General features: G+C 34.3%; 1 protein-coding gene across 1 annotated transcript in view; it reads right to left on the reverse strand.

The window, feature by feature from the left end:
* Window positions 1-22,761, reverse strand: part of LOC125230595 (gamma-aminobutyric acid type B receptor subunit 2) — a 201,259-nt gene that overhangs the window by 70,462 nt on the left and 108,036 nt on the right. The window contains exon 3 of the mRNA XM_048135803.1: window positions 9,347-10,162. Within this exon, the coding sequence (XP_047991760.1) occupies window positions 9,347-10,139 (793 nt within the window). The 5' untranslated portion in view covers window positions 10,140-10,162. The remainder of the gene's footprint in view (window positions 1-9,346; window positions 10,163-22,761) is intronic.

Genomic DNA, 22,761 nt, shown 5'->3' on the forward strand with positions numbered 1-22,761 from the left:
AAAAAATCAGAAAACTAGGCCTGGTTCTTACAAGTGTATATTATTGCGAGGGACGAGTTGTGTTTCAGGCCGTTTTCACATTATCCGATCCGATATCGGATGTCGGAAGGATTTCAATAGAAAAAATCCAAGATGGCGCCTGTAGTGTATGGGATATCGGTCCGACATCCGATATCGGATCGGATAATGTGAAAACGCACTTATCCACGAAGGCTGGCACGTTTTCTACTCACCCAGATAAAACAAAGCAAAACCACTCATTGCTGCCGTTGATACTCAATTCTCAGTTTTAATTGAGGATCACGTGACAGAAAACTTTCCATTGTAGAAATTACTTTTGTTCACAAGACAATGACCAATCAAAAGTAATAAGGAACTCATCAACGAACAGAGGTCCCGGTTGTGGTTGATTCAAAAGGGGAATCAGAATATATTGTAAAGTTATAATGTGATTATTGTAATTGGCTTCTTCAAAACTATGTTTGTTTACTTTGTTTAATTAAACTCATCGATAGAATTTAGAAACCTAAACTGGCGTAAGCTTTATGATTACGAATCTATTTGGAACAGGGCAACCCCTATTGTGAAGACTAACCCCCCTTATTCTTTAAAAAAAACTGAACGGATTTGTTAAAAAATAGATACACAATACACAAATATGTACATAAGTCAACATGACAGAAAGGGGAAAAACTTTTTTATGAATAAGAGGTAAAAAAAATGAGTAATTTATGTTTACAGATTGTTCAAATACTCAGCACATTTGAACGAGTTACATATTTTAAAACTTCAAAAGCTCAATGAGACTCTGGAATAAGACAAGTAGGTAGTCAGTTAGTAGACGTAGAATCGTCATATTTCGAAATTAACTAAATAAATTGCTATTCACAAAAGTTTTCCTGGAACTGTCTCAATCAAGCCTTTCAATCTATTTATTTATTTGCCTACCTTTTCGTGAGACGTCAATTAACTGAATGTTGAATTAACAATTAACCTTTACGTTGGATTTGATATGCGTCCTGTGGCGCCATGGACTTTAATTACACAAACTTTTGATCGCTAGTGGCTAAATGAACCCGTAACAAAGACAAACACAATTTAAAGGCTGTCAGGAGAAATTTAACACGATTACATACTGTATTTTATGGCGATTACTTACTTAAAATAAATAAATATTTTTAAGGTGCCTTACAAAAAAAAATCAAATCACGGAATACATTCGTGATCATGATGCATGTAACTGCGTCGCAATATCGGGAGCTAGGAAGGGATAAAAATCAAAAAGGTAATCACGGTCTATATCCCGGTCAATATAAAGTCTAATGATAATAACCGTGAAACATTGAAAACTCTTAAAAAAAATATGGGGTACCTATTCACGAGTAAGGAAATGAATGTACAGCTCAGGCGTAGAGTGCCTAGACCTTCACGTGCCTATACTGAAACTTTAAAGGACCAAATGTAATGTAAAAAGTTGTACAAAACACGAGCGCATAGCCCTCTTGGGTCGTGTTTTAATTTATCGCCACTCCTTTCGAATATACTCTTTCCCGCACTAGTATCGTAATACACTATTAACGTCCGTGAAATCGGACTCAAAGCGACCCTTAACTTCGCCATTCGCCACCATCTTATACCTATCTGCGCCTAGATGTGCAAGATAATCTATCCGTACCTATGTAAAGCTATTGTCCGAAGTCCAATGAACCGTTAGAGACCCTCGTCGCTCGCATTACAGGTCCCATGGTCCGTAAAGGGAAGTGTCAAGAGGATACGCGACGGTTGCTTCTCCACACAAACGTAGTCCCGTTTTCCTTTCGGGATATTGACATTGTCGGAAATATTTTCGCATATTTTAAATATTGAAAAATATCTATAAATGTGACATTTTCATGGTAAAGGTACCACATTGTCGGTTAAGCACAAGCCACAGAACACCCCACTAGAAGCCTAATGCAAGCGATATTGTTCGAGACGCAAATCACCAATCCTTGTGGGGTGAGGCGGGAGCGCACGGTGCTGCCATTGGTCGTTTCGCCGTAGGGATGGCAATGGGACATGTCTATTTGTTTTGCAACAAATTATAATATTATAGCAGTTTTTCTAACTTATTTATATTTCTTTAGTTATAAAGTATTATTTCTACAAGTAATGGTAAGAAATGCGCAAGTTACGCGTTTTTGCAAGCTTTTATTTAACTTGCAATGTTAGTATAATCGGGTGAAATCATGCGACTTTTTTTTAACCGATTGAGCTGAAATTTTGCACACATAATTGTGTAAATCACGTGACGATGCAATATTATGGTATCATGGAGCTGATCTGCTGATGGACCAGAAACGTGGCCATAGATTAAATTTCATATCTGATTATGATGTTGACCTCAATTCCAATAAGGCCTAGTTACCCTTCGGGTTGGAAGGTCAGATGGCAGTCGCTTTCGTAAAACTAGTGCCTACGCCAAATCTTGGGATTAGTTGCCAAAGCGGGCCCCAGGCTCCCATGAGCCGTGGCGAATGCCGATGCCGGGATAACGCAAGGAGGATGATGATTGTGATAGCACCCCAATAAAAATCATTCTACTAAATAATAACTAAACTGAGCATTTTTACTTACGTTTACTAAGTTAAATTACCAACTAAACATTCTAAACTAATCAATCAACTAAATAACACTACAGACTACAAATTCTAGATAATTATTTACAATTACAAATCTGCTTTCTTTTATATTTCATAAAATGGTAGCACATGGTACGAACGGTAGTAAGTACGAAGTTCCCGCAACAGACATAAACTAACATGGCCCCATCCCTAGTCGTTTACGTGAAAGGGACAGCATATCGCATTGTTAACTACAAAAAAAGGGATGGACGCGCCTCGGCGCCGCTCAGTACAACCATATTGTCCAGTATAAATGAACTCCGCGGATAATAAACAATATTCAACAAAATAATTAATTTGACTTAACTGTGGAATGTTATTCCATCTTTTTTATATGTGGAAGTGTTAGAAGACTTGCCACACCACTTTATGCTGCAAGAGACCATTGGTTGCAACCAAATTTAATTATTTAAGATTTTTTCCCGAGCGGACACGAACACTGTTAGCGGGTCGGTTACTTGGGCGCTACTGATCGGTGTCGCGCGCGTTCAAACTTTTATACACCTGATTTTTCGTATGCTTGGTGACCGCGAGTCGCCCTGTAAGGGCCGTCTTGTTGGGTTGGTCTGTGGCACAAGCACACTCTAACAGGTAATTCGTACAAGGATACGAGGATTATAACTAAAAATCTAAAACACCAACGTAGAAATAAATGTAGCGGGTGATATTAATTTATTAACAAACATCGACGATATTAAGATCACAAGTGGAAAATTTGTTGTCTTAGGTGAGACTTGAAGGCCAAGCCTCTGTCTTTCTTATTTTCGATAACATTAATAGTAAAATGGGGGCTAGGTTTGTTTGAGAAGGCGATTTTGCTAGGGTCCTCCACCTTCGTCTGAAGGTTCTTGCTTATTAGTGGTGTCGATCTTCGCGTTTATATTATTTACTCGATGTCGTCGCTCGGGTAGGTATTCAATTTCTTTAGATTTTCTCGTCTATGTTGATTAATTAGATAAATAAATTGAATATTTTCCTGCTATCCTCTTATTCTTGAACCGAGCTATGTATGGTTATTGGTTAGTAAAATTATGTGCTGCGGAGAGACGATCTTTTGCTTGTAGGTATTAAGTACGGAGTTTTGTACATAGTATGGAAGTACCTCCCAAGTAACACACATTTGCTGTATAACAGCTGAATAAAGGCATTTTTTAACGCTTTAGGCTGTACTAAAGGTACATAAAGAGCTATGTAAAAGCTCTATAATAGCTATGACAGCCCTTAATACTCTTAAATGGGCACAAATTAGACAGCCTTAAGGGTACATAGTGCTTTAAAAGTGGTATAGCAGCAATGTAACAGGGGTATAAGGGTGGTAAGAGTTATAAGGGCTGAATATCGGCAGAATAAAAGAACACAAGTAGCCACTTACTCAGCAAAAGCGGTATAGCAGCAATGTAACAGGGGTATAAGGGTGGCAAGAGTTATAAGGGCTGAATAGCGGCAGAATAAGAGAACACAAGTAGCCACTTACTCAGCTAAAGGGTCACATTATATACGTGATTTCATACATTTAGGTGAAATGCAAACAAATTTTTACTTATATTCTAGCTATTTGGTTGGAACTTTAGTGAGTGAAACTTTAATGGTGAATGGTTTATCTGTTGGTATTGGTAACTACGTTTTGTTTTGTATATCTTACGCAAATATGTTTGGGAATGAAAGTTTACCGACATTATATATATATACATATTTACTAACAAAATTTTAATTCGCCATGTAAATATTCAGTTTTTAATTAGTTACGATAAATAAATAAGATCTGATGAAATATTTTTTTTTGTGTTTTGGAGAGATTTATACAATACAAAGTCAGCATGATGGTATTAAAAAGTAATAACTGATACAATACATTCATAATAAAGACGAGGAGGTTACAAGTTACCATAAAATAACATTTATTCAGCTTATTCCTAGTTAATAATCTACAAGTGTACCAATATAAAGCAATAGCCGTTATAACGGTACACAAGTGCCCCACAAAATAGCTACCAGGCGTCTAGTGGGTGTTTTAAACACCCGCTATGCAGATAATAATAAAGGCGATATAAGGCTGATTTGTGGTATAAATGTTCAACTCTAAGCAGTATTATACGCCACATTTTCTCCATTATACCTCTTTTGGCTTTTTAATGGTCCACATGTCCTATCTTAAAAAGTCAGCGTTTTAAAAGGTCACAAGTGGCTTCTTATACCGCTTTTGGCGTAGTGTGATCTACTGCGCAGCTCTTATTACGTTCTAGGCTGTCAAAAATGGTAATAGCTGAATAAGGTCGTTGCAAATATACCATTACAGCACTATTGGCGAATTAGTGGTACTGTTCTCCACCGTAATGCAGCTCTTAAACTGCTTAAGCTGTTTAAATTTCACTGAATGCTACTATGCAGCCGAAGGTTCCTCTGAACGCTCTTATAACAGTGCTAAAATGCGTAGGGCTCCGGATAGACCCTAATGTGTGCAGTTATACAGCTTTCTGTGCTACTTGGGCTACTAACGCAACCGAATATGCGGTTTTTACTCTAAAGTTTACAGTGTAGTTCAGTCTCTACACCTCTTCAGTGAACTTTTAAAATGTGATGTCTAAAAATATGTGATATTATTTTTACTGCTTGGTTTCTGATGTTCGTTGTCATTGATTCCTAACAGTTGCTGGCACATGTAAAATACATGATTTGAAGTCTTTTATTTTCAGTACGTTCACTTTAAGTATTATAGGAATAGGATCGAGTTAGAACATACTAAGAATAGGGCTCATATACACGACGTATGAAGAATCTTGCGATTTTAGTTAAATTGCGGACTGTTGAGGTTTTCATTTAATTCAGAATACTAATCAAATAACGCTACGAGTATATATGAAACTGCAACTGAGCAAATAAATGATCCCTAAATCTTTACGGATTATTGTATATTTCATTTGGAATTTCCACCTACGGACGTTTCGTTTAAGGAAATCGAATTAAAAAGTGAAATAATAATGAATTCGCAGTCTCAAAAGACGCGCTATTCCCCGGGCGCATTAATATCGGGGGCTGTTTTATCCGGTTTAGTCCGGATTAATGTCCTTTACATCCGCTTCTTAATTCGATTAATCGCGATAAATGGACTAAATCTGCTGTTGTTTGCTACGAAATCAGATCGTACATCTTCTAAATTATAAATTACTGGCGTCTAGGATGTTTACGAATAGATTTATATTAGGTAATCAAGTCGTACCTAAATTAATAATCCCACACAGGAAAATGTTTTATATGCTCACTCTTTCAATGATTATTGTTTATTTTAGTATTAGTCATCATTAAATCATTTTTTCTACTCCCGTACTTACCGTTATTCATCACTTACAGTGTGGTGCATAGATCTTTAAAACCCTACATAAAAGATGCCAGCCTTCGGCCAGTTCCCCGCGCAACCACGCATACGTTATAGCCTTTAACGTATTGTTAGGAAGCCTTTGATGGATATAGCGTGGGTGCGCGGGTGCCGGCCCCGGGCTGGCGGCGGCGCGGGGGAGTGCGGGCGACAAGTTAAGTGCAGGAACAGAGAGAAGGCCTTTGAGTCAAAATACAGGAAACGGTGTGAATTTCACGAAAGTTATTCTAGAGATCTATTAAAAAGTAAGTGCGTGGTCGTAGAAAAAGTATTGTATGCAACACATACACATACATACAACTGAGTCAAAAAATACTCGTGGCGTCTTTATTAACAATTTTTGGCTTTGCCTCAAATTGTTACTCACGCCACTCGTCTTTTTTCACATCTTTTAAACGCCAGTTTCATAAAATACTATTAAAGACTATAAAATTCTTTTAAATAATACACCTTTAATCGTAGATTATATGATCCGGTCAATGCGATGTCAATGTCAAAGTCGAAGTCGGAACAACTTTTATTATAAAAATAGAAACACAAATATTTAATTAAATTGAACGACGGGACACATACGTATACATATAGTTAATTGATGACTCTTGCTTGTCTCTATAGAAATGGAGTACTCGTTACAAATTTAACACAAACACGAAACTGTTCTTATCAAATTACAACTTACTTTACATTATTAGGAATGCCATTAAAAGTATTGAGAGACTTATGACGTTTATAACTTTTTCTTTCATCTTTTTCAAGAAATATTTTTGAACATCATGACAGATTACATCAAAAGATCGTTTGATATTGATATTTTTTAGAAGGTTAACATTTACATATACGTAATACTGAATTAATTCTGAATATGTAAAGAATACCCATCGATTATTTTCTTTAAAATTATGATTGTCTATTACCTAATACGTAAACCATCTCTTTATTAAGTTAGTGACCGGTACTATTCTATAACGAAAAAAAAACAGTGCCTGGAGTCACTCCACGCGGAAGAAGTGAAACTTCGTAACATAGCTTCAAAAACATTTTGTCAAGTGACCATCAAGTTTTTGCGTTTAGTTACGTCCACTTTTTTACTGTTTTGTGTTTTTACGGGTACGTATCACAATGTCTAAAGTTTAAAAACCTAACGTTAAATGACCTACGTTCAAAATACCTAAAATCAAAATACATAATGGTGTTTCGACCGAAATTCAAAATACCTAAAGTTTAAAAAGGTGCATATTATAATGTCTAAAATAAAAAAACTAACGTTAAATGACCTACGTTCAAAATACCTAAAATTAAAAAAACTAACGTTAAATGACCTACGTTCAAAATGCCTAAAATCGAAATACGTAATGATTAAATCCGAAAAGCAAAAATGTCTAATAAGTGGGGCTTAAATAACCGGTTTACCCTTGAATCGTCGACAGACAATTAATCGAATATTATTTCAAAGACAACGTTTCAAATAATTTCATTTCATCGACAGTTCATATCGTAGAATGATCGATACAAGTCAAATTAAACCTTAGACTTTTACTTCGTGGATAACTTATTCCGATATGGTATTTTGTTTTGTGTTTTTTCATTTCATTTTGTTTTACATGAAATAAAATTTATTACGCATAATATTATTTCAATTTTGTAAACCTATTTCAATTGTTAATTTTTATAAAATTTTACAATTTGTAAATTATTTGTTTTTATGTTTGGTCACAACTAACCTAACCTTCTTCTAACCTAACCTAAACCTATTTTAAAGGTCGTGCGTTGATGTGTAGGGTCGCAGTTCTAACCTAACCTAAACCTACTCTGTAAGCCGTTCTTTTCTGTGTGATCGCAGTTCTAACCTAACCTAAACCTACTTTAAAAGCTGTTCGTTGTTGTGTAAGGGCGGAGTTCTAACCTAACCTACTCTAATATAGGATTTAAATCTATCGGGTTCCCTCTATTTGGCATACCTTTAATTGTCCGGAACGATTTTCGCATAACAAACTTCGCATAATCGATTTTCGACGAATGTTAATTTGGCAGAAAACTTATTTGACATAATCTAAAACAATACTAATATTACTTTGCCCGAAAATAAGTTCGCATAATACTTTTTACGCCGATTGTTTTTTTATGAATAGCATTGATTTGCATAATTGTATTTGGCATATTTCTTAAAATCAGAATAACCACCCATACTAAATGCAGTCAGGAGAGTCGGTTAGGTTAGGTTAGAACTGCGACATCAATGTAGTAGTATTAGCTATGATAAAAATTTTGCGTGATAAATTTCGATTAAACCAGGTTATGCATAAAAACCATTCGACGAAAAACCTTTATGCACAACATATATTCGAACGAACAAAAATATGCCTAGATATATTATGCGTAACTATACTATGCTTAAAATTAATACTTCAATATACCCCCTTTTACGCTCGCGGAACCTACCCTACTACTTCGGTATTTTGACCGGTTAATCATTTTAGGTATTTTGACCATAGGGTATTTCAAATGTTGGTGTATAAAATTTAGGTGACATAGTTTTTGGTATTTCAAACATTAGGTATTTAGTCCAATAGGTATTTTCAATTTCGGTAATTCGTGCGTAGGTGTAACTTGCTTAGGTATTTAAAATCATTAGGTATTTTGATTTTAGGTATTTTGAACGTAGGTCATTTAACGTTAGGTTTTTTCATTTTAAACATTGTGATACGTACCCGTTTTTACATTGCTATTTGCTCAGATAATTAAAAAATAAACAAACTTCTTTTACACTCGACTAAATATAAAACACACACATTCCAATTTATTTCTGTTCTGTCACTGACTGAGAATAAATGAATGAATGGAATGAGTGAGTCGCGTTCAGCGCATCGACACAGAATGTTAGTGAGTCGGCATTTCACGCAACGTAACAGTATTACGCGCTGTTAGTTGAAAGTCGCATTAGAAGTTTCACTTCAATAAGTGCGCGGGAACGTTAGAAATAACATAAAAGTAAATAACTAGTATCTGACGGCACGTGTCAAAATAGTAGGAAGTTGTAAAGGTCGTGATACATCCTTGTTGTCATTCACTAGTTTCTTAGAGAAATCAATTGTACCTGAACTAATGAACCTTCCCTTAACTTTAACGGAAATTAAAAAAAATAGGGTGTATAGTGATAATAACATGATCTTATATTAAATAAATACCCGTCTACCAAGTTGTCTCACATAACACATCAATTCTTAAAACGACCTTAATTTTAAGTTAATTCTTTTAACGCTTAACATTCCAAAGTGAATTGTAATGTTTGTAAGTTAAGGCTCTGTCTTACCTTCAACAAATCCCGGACGCGGTGTCTGCATTCTCGTCGGGACGCGAGGAGAGGAAAGATTATCAGGGAACACTAATGACTCGTTAGAAAACCGCCTGCGGATTTTCGGATCAGTTACCGTATCCGGCAGTTCAGTTTCATTAAATAGTATATCGATTGTTTCATTATAATCCAAAACGTCCGTTGTAATTGATTCATTTGTATTTTGTTCCTCATTAATTGCTTTGACTTTGTTAACCGTAGAATAATAATCATGAAATATTTTTGTTCTAGTTTCATCATCCATCCTTAATTTTTCGATAGCGCTAGTGTCTTCAGTCTCCTTTCCATTTACTGAATCTATATTTTGTAATTGAAATGAGTGTTTTGGATGATAATGTAAATAATTTCTATGTGGGCTTACGTTAAAATTATTGTTTGTTGACGTATCATCTAAATTATCAGTTAAATTGCCAATATCGTAATAAATTTCTTCGCTTGTTATATTTTTATCGTTTTTCCTTCTGAACCTATCTAATAAAAGTTGATATTCCTCGCTTACAGCTGTATTATTATTTTTGTGTTTGAACGTAATATTGCTTTCATTGTCTTTTTTTAAGGTATAATTGTTTCCTTTATGGATTGCATTATTTTGAAAATATTTGTCAGGTACGGTTGTATTCGTCATTTGCGTGTGCGTTACAGGAGAGACGATGAGAATGAGGAGCAAGGGCGGGAGAGCGGATATCGTCAAGGTTGGTCCGTAGAGGGGTGAGCAGTGGAAGTGGGGGGCGCCGCGCGGCGGGTGCTGCATGCCACCACGGCGCTTCAGCTACGCTGGAAACAATAATTAACCTTTCAATATTTTTTGATTGCAGTTACATATAACAGAAATTAGGTCGGAATCTAGACAATATTTGCGAGGTTAGTCTCTAAGTAAAACCTTAAGTTTCCTCGAATTTAATAATAAAATCGTCAGTTTCTTAGTTAAAAATCTGCACGTATATAGCAAAAAACTCAAATTAGATTCTAACAAACTATAATACAATTGAGCTTCTGTTGTTGTCAACCTCCAGCCTTTATTAGACCTAGCTATCTTATAATAAAGGCTGGATATTTTAACTAATAACAAATGTATGAAAATTACATAGTTCTTTGTAAAATAGATAAAATTAATTGATTAAAATTGAACAAGGGGGTACCATATTGAGTTGTTACCTAATTTACATAATTAAATAATGTACAGTTACAGCTCAGTCGAATACCTAATGAGAACTGGGTCTAATTTAGCTTTAGATTTCAAAATACAGATAAAGAGACATGTGAAATAAAATAAAAACACCTACATACAAATGTAACTTGATTAACATAAATGCTCTAACCTTATATTATTTTCAGTTCAGGATTCTATTAAGGTAAATTCTAATTCAATGGATTAGCTGATAAAAATCTTCATTATGCCATGCAATTTTCTAGTATATCGTAGTGAACCAAAAATATAAACTTAGGAATATAGAGGGTAGTCTGGTGACAAACTGATAACACTAATCAAACAATGATTCTGGCAAGCGTTATGATCCCGATGATAATACCATGAATGACAAAAAATAAGATCATATTTTAGGACATATCGAAAGAATATAACACAATATTTAGTCATTTATTGCGAGTTTAATATTTAAGACACATCTAGTAGTAGCGTATGGTTCAGTTTTCCATTAGGTAGGTATATTGGATGTTTTGCCACTACAGCCAAATAACATAGAAATTAGTTATCTGGCCCCGTAGCCGAATGGCATTTCTCCGACGCCAAACGAAAGCGATACGCCGCTGGCTCTGTCGCGCCAATACGCAAGCGCGATAGAGATAGATATCTACTAGCGCTTCGTTTCGTGAGCGTTTCGTGAGCGATTGTGCCATTCGGCTAGCCACCCTGCTCTCTCAACTCTGAAGCAGAAAATAAAAGGCAGTTAGCGTAAAGCTACGAAATCAAAGCCGTCTCAAAAAATTGCTGAAATCTTATACGGCTCTTAAAAAGCCATTTATATGCTGAAAAGAGTTGGCGATATAAATTGGATCCGGTTTAATTTAGCGCTGTTCTTAAATACAATACGGGCGGTTTATATTTAAAATAATATTAAGTACATAGCTAACGTTTAAAAATAGTTTGGTACTGGTATTATTAATAAACCTAATGTAATATTATATTTTGATATTCACTGTTTGGTTTTCTTATAATTAATCCTAACACACATGATAAATTACAAAAGTCGTGAAAAGCAGAAATATTTTTTTTTATTGGGACACGAAACTACTTATAAAAGTTGATCGATTCATTTTCATTATAATATAATTTTTCTACTTGTCGACTGTAATCTGTCAATTAGGACACCACAGACTAAACTATAAGTGCTAACTTTTCAGTGTTCTCTATGGCAGTTCCGACTCGATTATAATAAGATCATTATAGTTGACTTTAGTTAACTGTAATAATTTCAAAAATAGAACTTCATACAATTTCTATACTAATTTGCGATACCTGGCAAATTTTCCTACATCTGAAACACATTTTTTTTTATCTGTCGCGTTATCGGCCAATCAGAGACGGTTATTACAAACAATTGGTTGCTAGGTAATTCGATGTCGATACAACGGTGAACGACTCTATTAACATTAATCTGGCTGGTATAATTTACCTATAAATGATGATTTTGAATCATAAATATTGAATAAATTGATGGATTTGATTTAATTTGATGTTTTATAGTTACCTAGTATTTTGTTCGTGTGTGTTGGTGTGGTGAAAAATTTTGTGTTTCACTCGGTGGCAAAGTTTGTTTAACCTTCGTGGCTTGAAACCCTCGCAACGCTCACAATTCCACTTTTTGAACCACTCGCTAAGCTCGCGGTTCAATATTGGAATCTTTCGCTTGCTCGGGTATCAAGATTGGCACGTGCGGTTAAACAACTACTTTGCCCCCTTGTAAAACAAATAACTATTGTTCGTAGTGAAATGTACGATAAATGACAGATATAATCTGCGAATATGCAAAGTACAAATACTTTGTATATTCGTAGATTCGGAAGTAAAGGTATATAAAAAGCACTGTAAGATATCCCACATGAGTATTTACCCCCAAGAAAGTTTTATCTTTATGTATTATATGTCATTAATTTATATGTTTTAATTTTGTGTGTTGTATAATTTAAATAATTTCAACAATATTATTTGTTATTAATTAATTTATGAACATGTAACGTGAATATAATGAATTGTTATTTTTTTTAATTTATGATTGTAAACTGACAGTGTATGATTAATACCAATAAAAATCTCTCTATCTATCTATCTATCTATGCTATGAACCTCGACCGCAAAGGTAAGGCCAAAAATCTCCATATAAAAAGAGGATTAAGAATAGGGTGTTGGAATTAACAAAACTAAATCTATCTTACTCTAACAAGTATATTGTTATACTTTCTCTTTCATAAATGTAAACTATTGAATAAAAAACAACAGCCCATAGTTCCTAATCTTAAGGACTTCGTTTGTACTTTAGTCCCTTGGTAGCTATTAATAGGAGCACACCTTGCCTTACTATATTGCGATAATATATTTCAACTCTTATAAATCGCCATGTGTCTTTTAATTAATTGCCCTAAATCTAATAGGTTATGGGCCCAGACACATTTAATTAGATTTTTGTAAATAGTGTTGTGAGATTCATTTGTGGACAATGTTGTGTAAATATTAAATGGAACATTAACCCTTCAGTGGTGAATTGGTGATAAGAAGAGTATGCGGAACTTACAAGTTCAATAGTTAATAAACTATCTACGTTTTTTAATGGTGTTTGATGGAAAAGGAGTCGTAAACCTAAAATAATGGTGGATTTGAAAAGCAATAAAACTGAGGCAGCCATTGTTCAGTATTTGATGTACTATTTGAAAACATATACCGACTTAGGAGAAGAAAATTATATTGCCGCGGGTTTAAAATCTGAAGAGAAATAACAGTACATCATCAAGTTTTCAACGAACGTGTGCGAACTGATAAAAACGGATGCAATATTATACCTATTGTTAAATTAAAACAAAATACATGCTGACTCAACTGACGTTTGCCGTGTTTAAGGACCAAAGCTTCGAACCTTCAATAATAACAGAGTATTTCTCTTTTCGCTGCCAGCAACGCACTTACAACATTTGTGATATTACAGATATATCTGTCTGTGACAATAATTACTTAACATTAGTGACTGCTTACTGATCCGTCCGCTAGTTTGCTTCTTATCCCATAAAAAGGGGCATATTATCAGAGTACGAGTTAAAATAGCAATTGGATACAGTAACTACAACGACATGAAAGTTGTTCCATTATCTGAGAAGGAGTAAGGAATATGTTTGTGACCAAGAAAGAGAGTTAACTATGCAACGCAGCGCTCAACGTTAATGCGCTAATGGTAATGACGAGAGACAACTGTAATATAATTGATCGACGTGAGTGCTACGTGGGCTACGTCTACCATATGTTTCCTGACAGTCAAAGTAATCAGCAAACCTGAATTTACAGCACCTTCCTATGCTGACATACTTGTCAGCGTATATCCAATGATGGAATCATGGTATTGACTTACACACCAGTAAGTGTAAGGTGTGGTACGTATGGTATAATTATATTTATTATTCTTTTACATTCCCTGAGTATGTTTTGGAATACTTGTCGTCACTTTAATTAACAATACAATTAATATTATAGAATTGTGACTTTTGAACAGGAAGTACGTATTAATTAGTATTTGTACTTTATTTTTGGGTCACTACACAAATACGAAACATCTAATGCTATAAAATTTAAATATACAAGCATTAAGTACAACAGTGGAGTTAAAATACGCACGTCAAATATCTTATTTCCTTTATTATTGTTGAAGTCCCATTTTTGACGTGTTGTGAATAGTGACGCTTCATTTGACTTGTAAGGGCAAAACACATGTTTTGTTGAATTGGCCCACTGGTGCGCCCGATAGATACTTGAAATCTCATAAATTAGTATTTTTTTTATTTTATTATTAAAGGAGCTCAGTTTTTTATATTTGTCAGATTGTCTAAAGAAAGTATCTGAGAATGATGACATACGTATTTAAAGTGGCACATATTTATACATTTACAGTTTCATGTGCTCTGCCTACCCCTTTATGGGATACGGGCGTGACTGTATGTAAGTATGTATGCATATTTATGTTGTCTTAAATGGCATTATGCTTAAATATAAGTACCTTTATGATATTAATGATGTAAGAACGAAATAACATTTTATTGTTGTGTTACTTCATGACTGAAAACTCGTTCTTTTGAATTAAATTAGCACTGGTATAATAATTGTAATACATCTTTGTGGTCATATAAAATCCTCGAGGTATATGGTTCTGTGTTTGTAAACATAATTTAGTTATGTCTTGAGCCATATGAAAAAGGTGTAAAAAAAAAAAAAAATGATAGCGCAGTATGTCATTGATTGAATTCCATAATGACATTCAGAGTGTTTCTGAAAAGTCTGTTTATCGACCATGTGAGTCTGATTATCAACCATGTGAGTCTGTATGAATTCCATAATGACATTCAGAGTGTTTCTGAAAAGTCTGTTTATCGACCATGTGAGTCTGATTATCAACCATGTGAGTCTGTATGAATTCCATAATGACATTCAGAGTGTTTCTGAAAAGTCTGTTTATCGACCATGTGAGTCTGTATGAATTCCATATGGACATTCAGTTTTTCTGAAAAGTCTGACTATCGGCCATCTGGTCTTGAGGGAAATGGAAATTCGTTAGACATTCGGGAGTTTTCCGAAAAGTCTGTTTTTGGGCCACATGAGTTTGAGGGAAATGGAAATTCGTTAGACATTCGGGGTTTTCCGAAAAGTCTGTTTTTGGGCCACATGAGTTTGAGGGAAATGGAATTTCGTTAGACATTCGGAGTTTTCCGAAAAGTCTGTTTTTGGGCCACATGAGTTTGAGGGAAATGGAAATTCGAAAAATGTCTTCAGGATTTGTTGTGTTATGATTAAAACTATTGTGTGTGTGTTTGTATAATTGACATGTCCATCGTGGTTCAGCGTGGAAACGCGGCCACTGTGTGATGGTCCATCGTGGTTCAGCGTGGAAACGCGGCCAATGTGTGATGGGTATCTTTGCGTCGCGTCGGAAACGACGCGGGATGGTTTGTTTTACCGACAGCTTTTATACAAGTTTTGAGATAAAATATCCAAGCACAAATTTTAAATTTAAATATTTATAATTATAATTTTAGGTGGTTGAGAGTAGATAGATCAATCGAAACTCAACAGTTAAAACAAAAATTAAACAAATAAAAACTAAATAGTTTAGATCAAAAATAATATATAAATTAGTCTAAACATATAAAGTCCATTTTTCGTTGCACTTGTAGTTAAATATAACAAAATTAAACAAATTATATTTCTTTGTGAAATACATGTGCAGTTACACTAGTAGGTATATAGTTTTTTTTTCAAAGCAAAAAGATTTCCAGAACACATAATATAAGTAGATACCTTCCTAAATTGCATAAATAGGTACCATTGTTTATAAAAATCATAACTCTACTTTTCTTTTAATATCTAGTCATTCACACAAAGATAGTAAGAAAATAATAGCACGATGTTGCATCATAGAAGGTATATAATTCTTGTAGCCGTCTCTCTTATTTTTTATTAGACCAACTGGGAATGCAACAATGCATAATATTATTTATCTTTAAAATTTACAACTTTGTCTAATACTCATTAAAAAATGGGTTCCGTATTATAATGATTAAATACTTACCTACAAATTTTATACTCGAAAATTGCAAGTGAAAGAGTCTTATAAGTCTTTCAATTATATTTTATTTGGTTAGCTAAATATGACCTCCTCTCAGAACACAGCAAAACTAATACCTAACACTTGGTTATAAATAAATATAAAAACCTAATTCTATTTTAGCCATTATCTAGTAGGTACAGACAGTGATAATATTAAATAAATTTCATTTTAAATGATATACATACATTAAGAACTATTAATCATAAATAAAGAGTCAAATTAAAAGAATTGTATTTAAAATATAGCAACACACAATAATAAGTAAAATAAAGCAATACTCGTATTGTTGTAGCATTTTAAATAACTATACTTAGCTAAACAAATCTTTGCATTTGGAATGTGAAGTAAAATAATGCAAAGAGTTCCAATTGAAGAACAAAGGACTTTGTAGAAATAAAGTGGTGTTCTTAGCCAACTTAAGCTAATGTAAACAAGGCGATACGTTTCGTTATGCTAAAGAGTGTCAAGTTGATTCTCACGGATAAGGAAATCATAAGTGAGCCGAACAGTGGACACTCTATAGGGGTGACAAACTTCTATGAAGTGGTTTTCGGTAATTGTCAAACAGCAAAGTGGCATTGATAAAGCTGAACTTTTAAGTTCATTGATAAAGGATCAAATAGATTGTTTCTAATTCTATTATACATATATAATTGGTGGTAGTTAATACAATGTGCATGTACAAGCACAGACAGGTTAGTTCTAAAATATATCTACATATGATATGAACCTGTCAGAGAAAATGGTACATGAGTAATGTATAGAAATGTGAACCTTATGTATTCCAGTACAATCTTACAGAATGATTATGAAAATAATATACAGCTTGTGGTTTATATAACTATAGTTAATTGACAATAGTGAAAGCTGAAACTACGTATTATAATTGATACGTATTTAACTAATAAGTTTTATGTCATGATTTATGAATGGTTGTTTTATTGTGAAAGTAATATGTTTCATTATGTATAGTTGTAAGAAACTGTGGTAATGTAGTAGTAGGAGTAAACACTTTATTGCACAGAATAAATTATGTGAAGTACAGACAGTACAGTAAATAATTTTAATGGTTATGTACAGAGGCGAGCTTATTCCCTTTAAGGGATCTCTTCCAACTAACCGTAGAACAACTGTGTATTTTTAATTTGTTCATGATGTACAGTTTGTATGAATGTTATACCTATGAAACATTACAATATGAATACATGTCATATACCTGTTGACATAAATTAAAGCGTATAAAATGTCAGCGTTAATATTAAGACTTAAACGTTATAAGTGTCTGTGAAATTTATATTTATGTGTGGTTTTATGTGGTTATAAATGTGTTGTATTTAAACGACTATGTTTTGACTTATAATAGTTATAATTTACTTGAATCGATCTGATCAATCGATTCTGGTGTGTTAAATCACATATGCATATGTGTTCTATGTTCTTAGATATGGTACCATATAGGTAGGAAATGTCAAACAAGTTGGATTGTATTTTAGAAATAAGTTGATGACATGGCTGGTAAGGTTTTACTGGGTTTCCCTTACCTTTGAACAAATGTTGGCCATAATGTTTCCCAGAAAAAGGCGGGTGATGCTGTTATTGTTTTGTATAATGATTTTAATCATAGATTTATTTTTGAGGGGGCGTGTTGGAATTAACAAAACTAAATCTATCTTACTCTAACAAGTATATTGTTATACTTTCTCTTTCATAAATGTAAACTATTGAATAAAAAACAACAGCCCATAGTTCCTAATCTTAAGGACTTCGTTTGTACTTTAGTCCCTTGGTAGCTATTAATAGGAGCACACCTTGCCTTACTATATTGCGATAATATATTTCAACTCTTATAAATCGCCATGTGTCTTTTAATTAATTGCCCTAAATCTAATATAGGGGCCCGTGTCGCGCGGGTTGTGTGATATTCTGGATGGTTTTAGAATCAATAAGTGACACCTTTGTACAAATACTAGAAGAATGTCATATAAAAATATTGGTACCATGGATCATTTGAAATCTGAGTAAGGTACACTGTGGCAGCGGGACAAATCTCGACTGGGGGGCAAATGTAACTGGTCTATTTGTTCCATGTTTTACAATGTTTGCATTATTAAATAGAGTGTTCACCGGTTATAAATGGTAGGAATGTTCAGTGGATACATGTAGAACTCAACATAATAGTGTAATAATGGAAAAAAATGGATTAATTATAATTGCCCCCAGTCGAGATTTGTCCCGCTGTACCTTAATGTAATCTTTCAGATTTAATAAAGAACAAAATTTCGTTAAACCTCGGATGATTACCTACTTGAATGTTGCTGACGAGAAATCCCACCGGCCATTATTTGGGTATCGAGCCACCTACTCTTATCCGGGGATGACGTCATCAACAGGCCATAACACTCGAAAGGTCGGCTTCGCAAATTAACTGTCCGTTAATCGATACTGATACCGATCTTAATTTCCGCCTAGCCAGCGTTTAACACAAATCTTGTCAAATAGATATGGCGCGGTTAGTATGGAGTTAACAAGTTCTATTTATAGAAAGACGCCCTCGGATACGCATTTCGCTTGTTTTAATTGATAAACACGGTGATATTAATTATTAAGCTTCGTAACTAAAGGTCAAGGAGGAAATCAGTTTCAGTGCATTGTGTTTTTTCATTAAAACTAATTTATAAAAAAAGGTTTTTTTTTCAAATAGGTCTTTTGCGGTTTCTTATAAATGTAGTATAACAAGAAAAAAATCGTAGATCGTTTACATACTCGTGTTCTGCAACAGCACAAGATCATAACAGCCATTAAAATTCGTCAGCATTCATTTAGTAATTAAAATATATGTCTCCTCCAAGATTCCTGAGACGACAGATCAAATTGTAACTCTAAATTGACTGGTAGGTACTCGTACCTTCGCAGCAAAACATCTGCTGCCAACATCTGATCTGACTAACAAATGTCTGCTAATCAAGAACCGCGATCACTGAGCGAACGACGTAATATCCCACAGAAAGTTCAGATTCGACGAGACTTATTAAATCAAAATGCTGCTGTGGCCTGTGGCTAACAACTCTGTAGACTTTAATGACCCTGACGCGTCCCGTACCACTTAAAATATTAAGTTTTTCAAATGTAACGGCCCATAACTGAGTAATATATGTATTTACAAATATATTTCTTAGACACAGTTAGCTGACACAATTCCTGCGGACATTTTTTTTAGCTGTAAATGGTTTTTCATCACACCCGCACTTAATCTGCTATTGCACGCAGGCGGAGCGTGAGTTATAGAAAAATAGTTCTCCCAAGGGAATAATGAAATTTCTTGTACCGTACTTAACTGTTTTACATTGCGAGTGTGCTGAAAAACATTGTGTGTAACTCGGGGAGTGTGAATACGCACAATATTACATCAGGGGTACCATAAGGGTCCTGACTGTTATAGACATTCGAGAATTTTTATGTACCTACCTATGCTAACAACCTAAAGCTTGCTCGCATTATATTAGATTCAGATGACGCTAATTTTCTACAAAGTGATTTGGGTAGGCTTGATGAATGGTGTAATATTCTCAACTGTGTACCTAACATCAAGAATGTTATGTCACATGTGTTATGCAAGTTATTTTCGATATTGGCGCTTTTTGGCTACGGCAGGCGGTATCTACTTATTGTAAGTGATCTGTAGCTAATTTTGGTGAAAGAATAACAAATTTTAAGCAGGCGTATTGTACGTTATTAGACTAAATAAATAGTTTAAGCTTAATTTCAGGTTCTTTAACTAACAGTAACGTTGCCATGAAATTAGTTGCGTGTATATTCACTACTTACGTAACATTTAGAGGAATAATAAAAAAAAGCCTTTTATTCTAATTGCACTACTTATTACATTTTTTTCTACATTATTTTTTATTTAATAAAATTATGCTGGTGCATTAGACCCTTTTTGGGTGAAGGCCTCCTCCATCCATTTTACATTATGGTTTAAAATCATTGTAATGTAAAATGTTTTCAAGGGCCGTGGCATTAAGCGCGGTATTTTCCAGTGGCTTGTGAAATAACCGCCAAATAAAGCGATTAATTTACCATGTAAACATTTTATTATACTTCCACAAACGTGGGCTCGGGGCTGATACAAATATACCTACGTAGTACCTATCTGTTTCTTGGGTGTTTATCAAGTAGAAGCTAGCGCTAGCGTTTGGCGGTTTTGAATAATGTGAGATGGTGTTCATTTAATAGATATTGTATAGAGTATTGTTTATGGCAGAATGAAGCGTGTGTAGTGGTCGGGTAAAGGGCCAAATATAAAATAATACTGTTATTGATGATGACTTACATTTCTGGGTTAAACCTATAAAAGTTATTTATGTAAAAATTGCTAAAAGAAGTATGTCCATTTATGACAACTAGAATTTTCATCATATGTCTCTAAAATGAAAACGTAGCGAATTGCTGTGTTCTTAGAAAATCGCTACCTGCTCAAGAATTCTGACAAACGCACCATGTAAGTACGTGTGTTCCTAACTCGGAGAGACGTTTCGGGGAAAATTACACTTAAGAGAAGCCTCAAGAGTGAAGGGCTTGCAATGGAGCAAAGCCACTAAATTAAGCTTACGAGCAAATCTTTGCTGCGTTGACAGGTGATATATTACATAAACCGCTTAGCTCAAAAAATAATTTTGTGGTGCGAGGATAGTGACAGTGACAGAAGATATTACGTAGAAGCTAATATTTAAAAAAGCTTTGAAAATAAGAATACAATTCGGTAGCTGTTCTAGGGTTTTTAGAATTCACTCTCAAGTGAATGGAAAATAAGGATGTTAGGTCAACATGTTTTATTAACACACTACTTAGTCCTACTTCTTAAAAATGTGAGGCGTAAAAAAATATCAAATGATCAATATTCTTAATCTTCACCTATACCTACTCCGACTTACTTATATTCATAAATACTTAATAAATGAACATTTGCACAAGCCGTTAATATTCCATGTTATCGCAGCTGCAAAGCGATCAATTTTACTAGAAGATTCAAATTTCTGCTAAGCTAGAATGGCTGTGCATCTAGTCTAGTCTTTTCAAATGCTTTAAGATCAGAAAATTAATACCTATTTCGTTATCCAATGAACGCCTTGTCTTGCCAGATGGTAGTGCAGCCTTTTGCAATGTAACGAAATTCAAATAGAAAATACTCTTGAAATTCCACACAAGCGTAAAAACACTTAAAGATTCAATTATAATTCTACATTGATTTCACTCGAGATTTGCCCCGATGTACCTTAATTACATTTTAAAACTAACCTCTAACGTTTCGAGGACGGTAAGTTCCCGAGGTCTGAGGATGAGCATTCTCCGAGACCACGAAGACAACGCAATCCTCAAAATGTTGGTTTCAAAATGTATAATTTCTATTAGGTCCCGTTATAATAGTATTTTATGTAACTGGCGTTTAAAAGCGGTCCAAGAGAGCGAGTGGCGCGGGTAAAAATTTAAGGCGAAGCCGAAAATTGTTAATAAAGACGCCACGAGTATTGTTTTACTCAGTTAAACACCGTTGCATTACAATACTTTTTCTATGACCATGCATTTGGTTTTTGGTAGTTATCTAGAATAACTTACTAAACGTGAAATTCACACTGTTTTCTGTATGGGGAATATACTTTTATGTAAGGTTTTACATAGGTAGTTATGTACGACCCTGTAAATGACGAATAGTACGGGAGTAGAAGAAAGTTATTAGTTATTACGTACTTAGACTTCGTCTGACTGTCGCAGATCGGCTAATCCAAGTTTTCAGCCATCAAAACACTTGAAAAAACCAATTACGGTACCGGGCGTAATCGCAGCGAAGCAATTTACATCTAGCTGTAGCTGTGGCACTTTCAACCGAACCTTTTAAGGAGAGAGTTTACAATTTAATTATGGTTACATTATTAATTTTAGCGACGTGAGCCTCAGAGGGCTGTTAAAGGCATAATAAAGCACTTACCTATTAGACGAGGGGAACGATCAAGACTGGCTTAAGATATTTTAACGACTTTTTAAGACGCTACGGGAGCGAAAATGCTAAAATGGAAAGGAGTCCCCCTTTCAATTTGGCAATTTCAGTAAAATATACTAGTATTATTAACTAGATTTCTCGAAAAAAAAATGTCCATTAAGAACAACTCAGTTAAAAGATATTGCGAAAAAATCTTCTAAATCGAGGTTCCGCTCTCGACTGTTTCCTCCTTCAAAACTTATTTAAACGGAACGAAATTTGAGAATCTGAATAACAATGAAAAAATCTGTGTCGGACCGTTTAGATTTCCTGGCTAATTGTTACCGATCTTGAGTATCACACCTTTTTTTTGAGCCATATTGAAAAAGGCCGTTTTTGGAAATTTTTGATTGGCTCTAGAGTCTTTTAAAATTTATAAATTTATTTTTTTATAGCAAAAAAAATCAAAACGACCCGACACAGATATAACCTAACCACAAAATTAAAATTTTGAAAAAACCCCCGACCGCGACATAGTGGTCCGATTTTCATGAAACTTGGCTAAGAACACTCCC

The sequence above is a fragment of the Leguminivora glycinivorella genome, chromosome 1 (genome assembly GCF_023078275.1).
Source record: "Leguminivora glycinivorella isolate SPB_JAAS2020 chromosome 1, LegGlyc_1.1, whole genome shotgun sequence".
Taxonomy (NCBI): domain Eukaryota; kingdom Metazoa; phylum Arthropoda; class Insecta; order Lepidoptera; family Tortricidae; genus Leguminivora; species Leguminivora glycinivorella.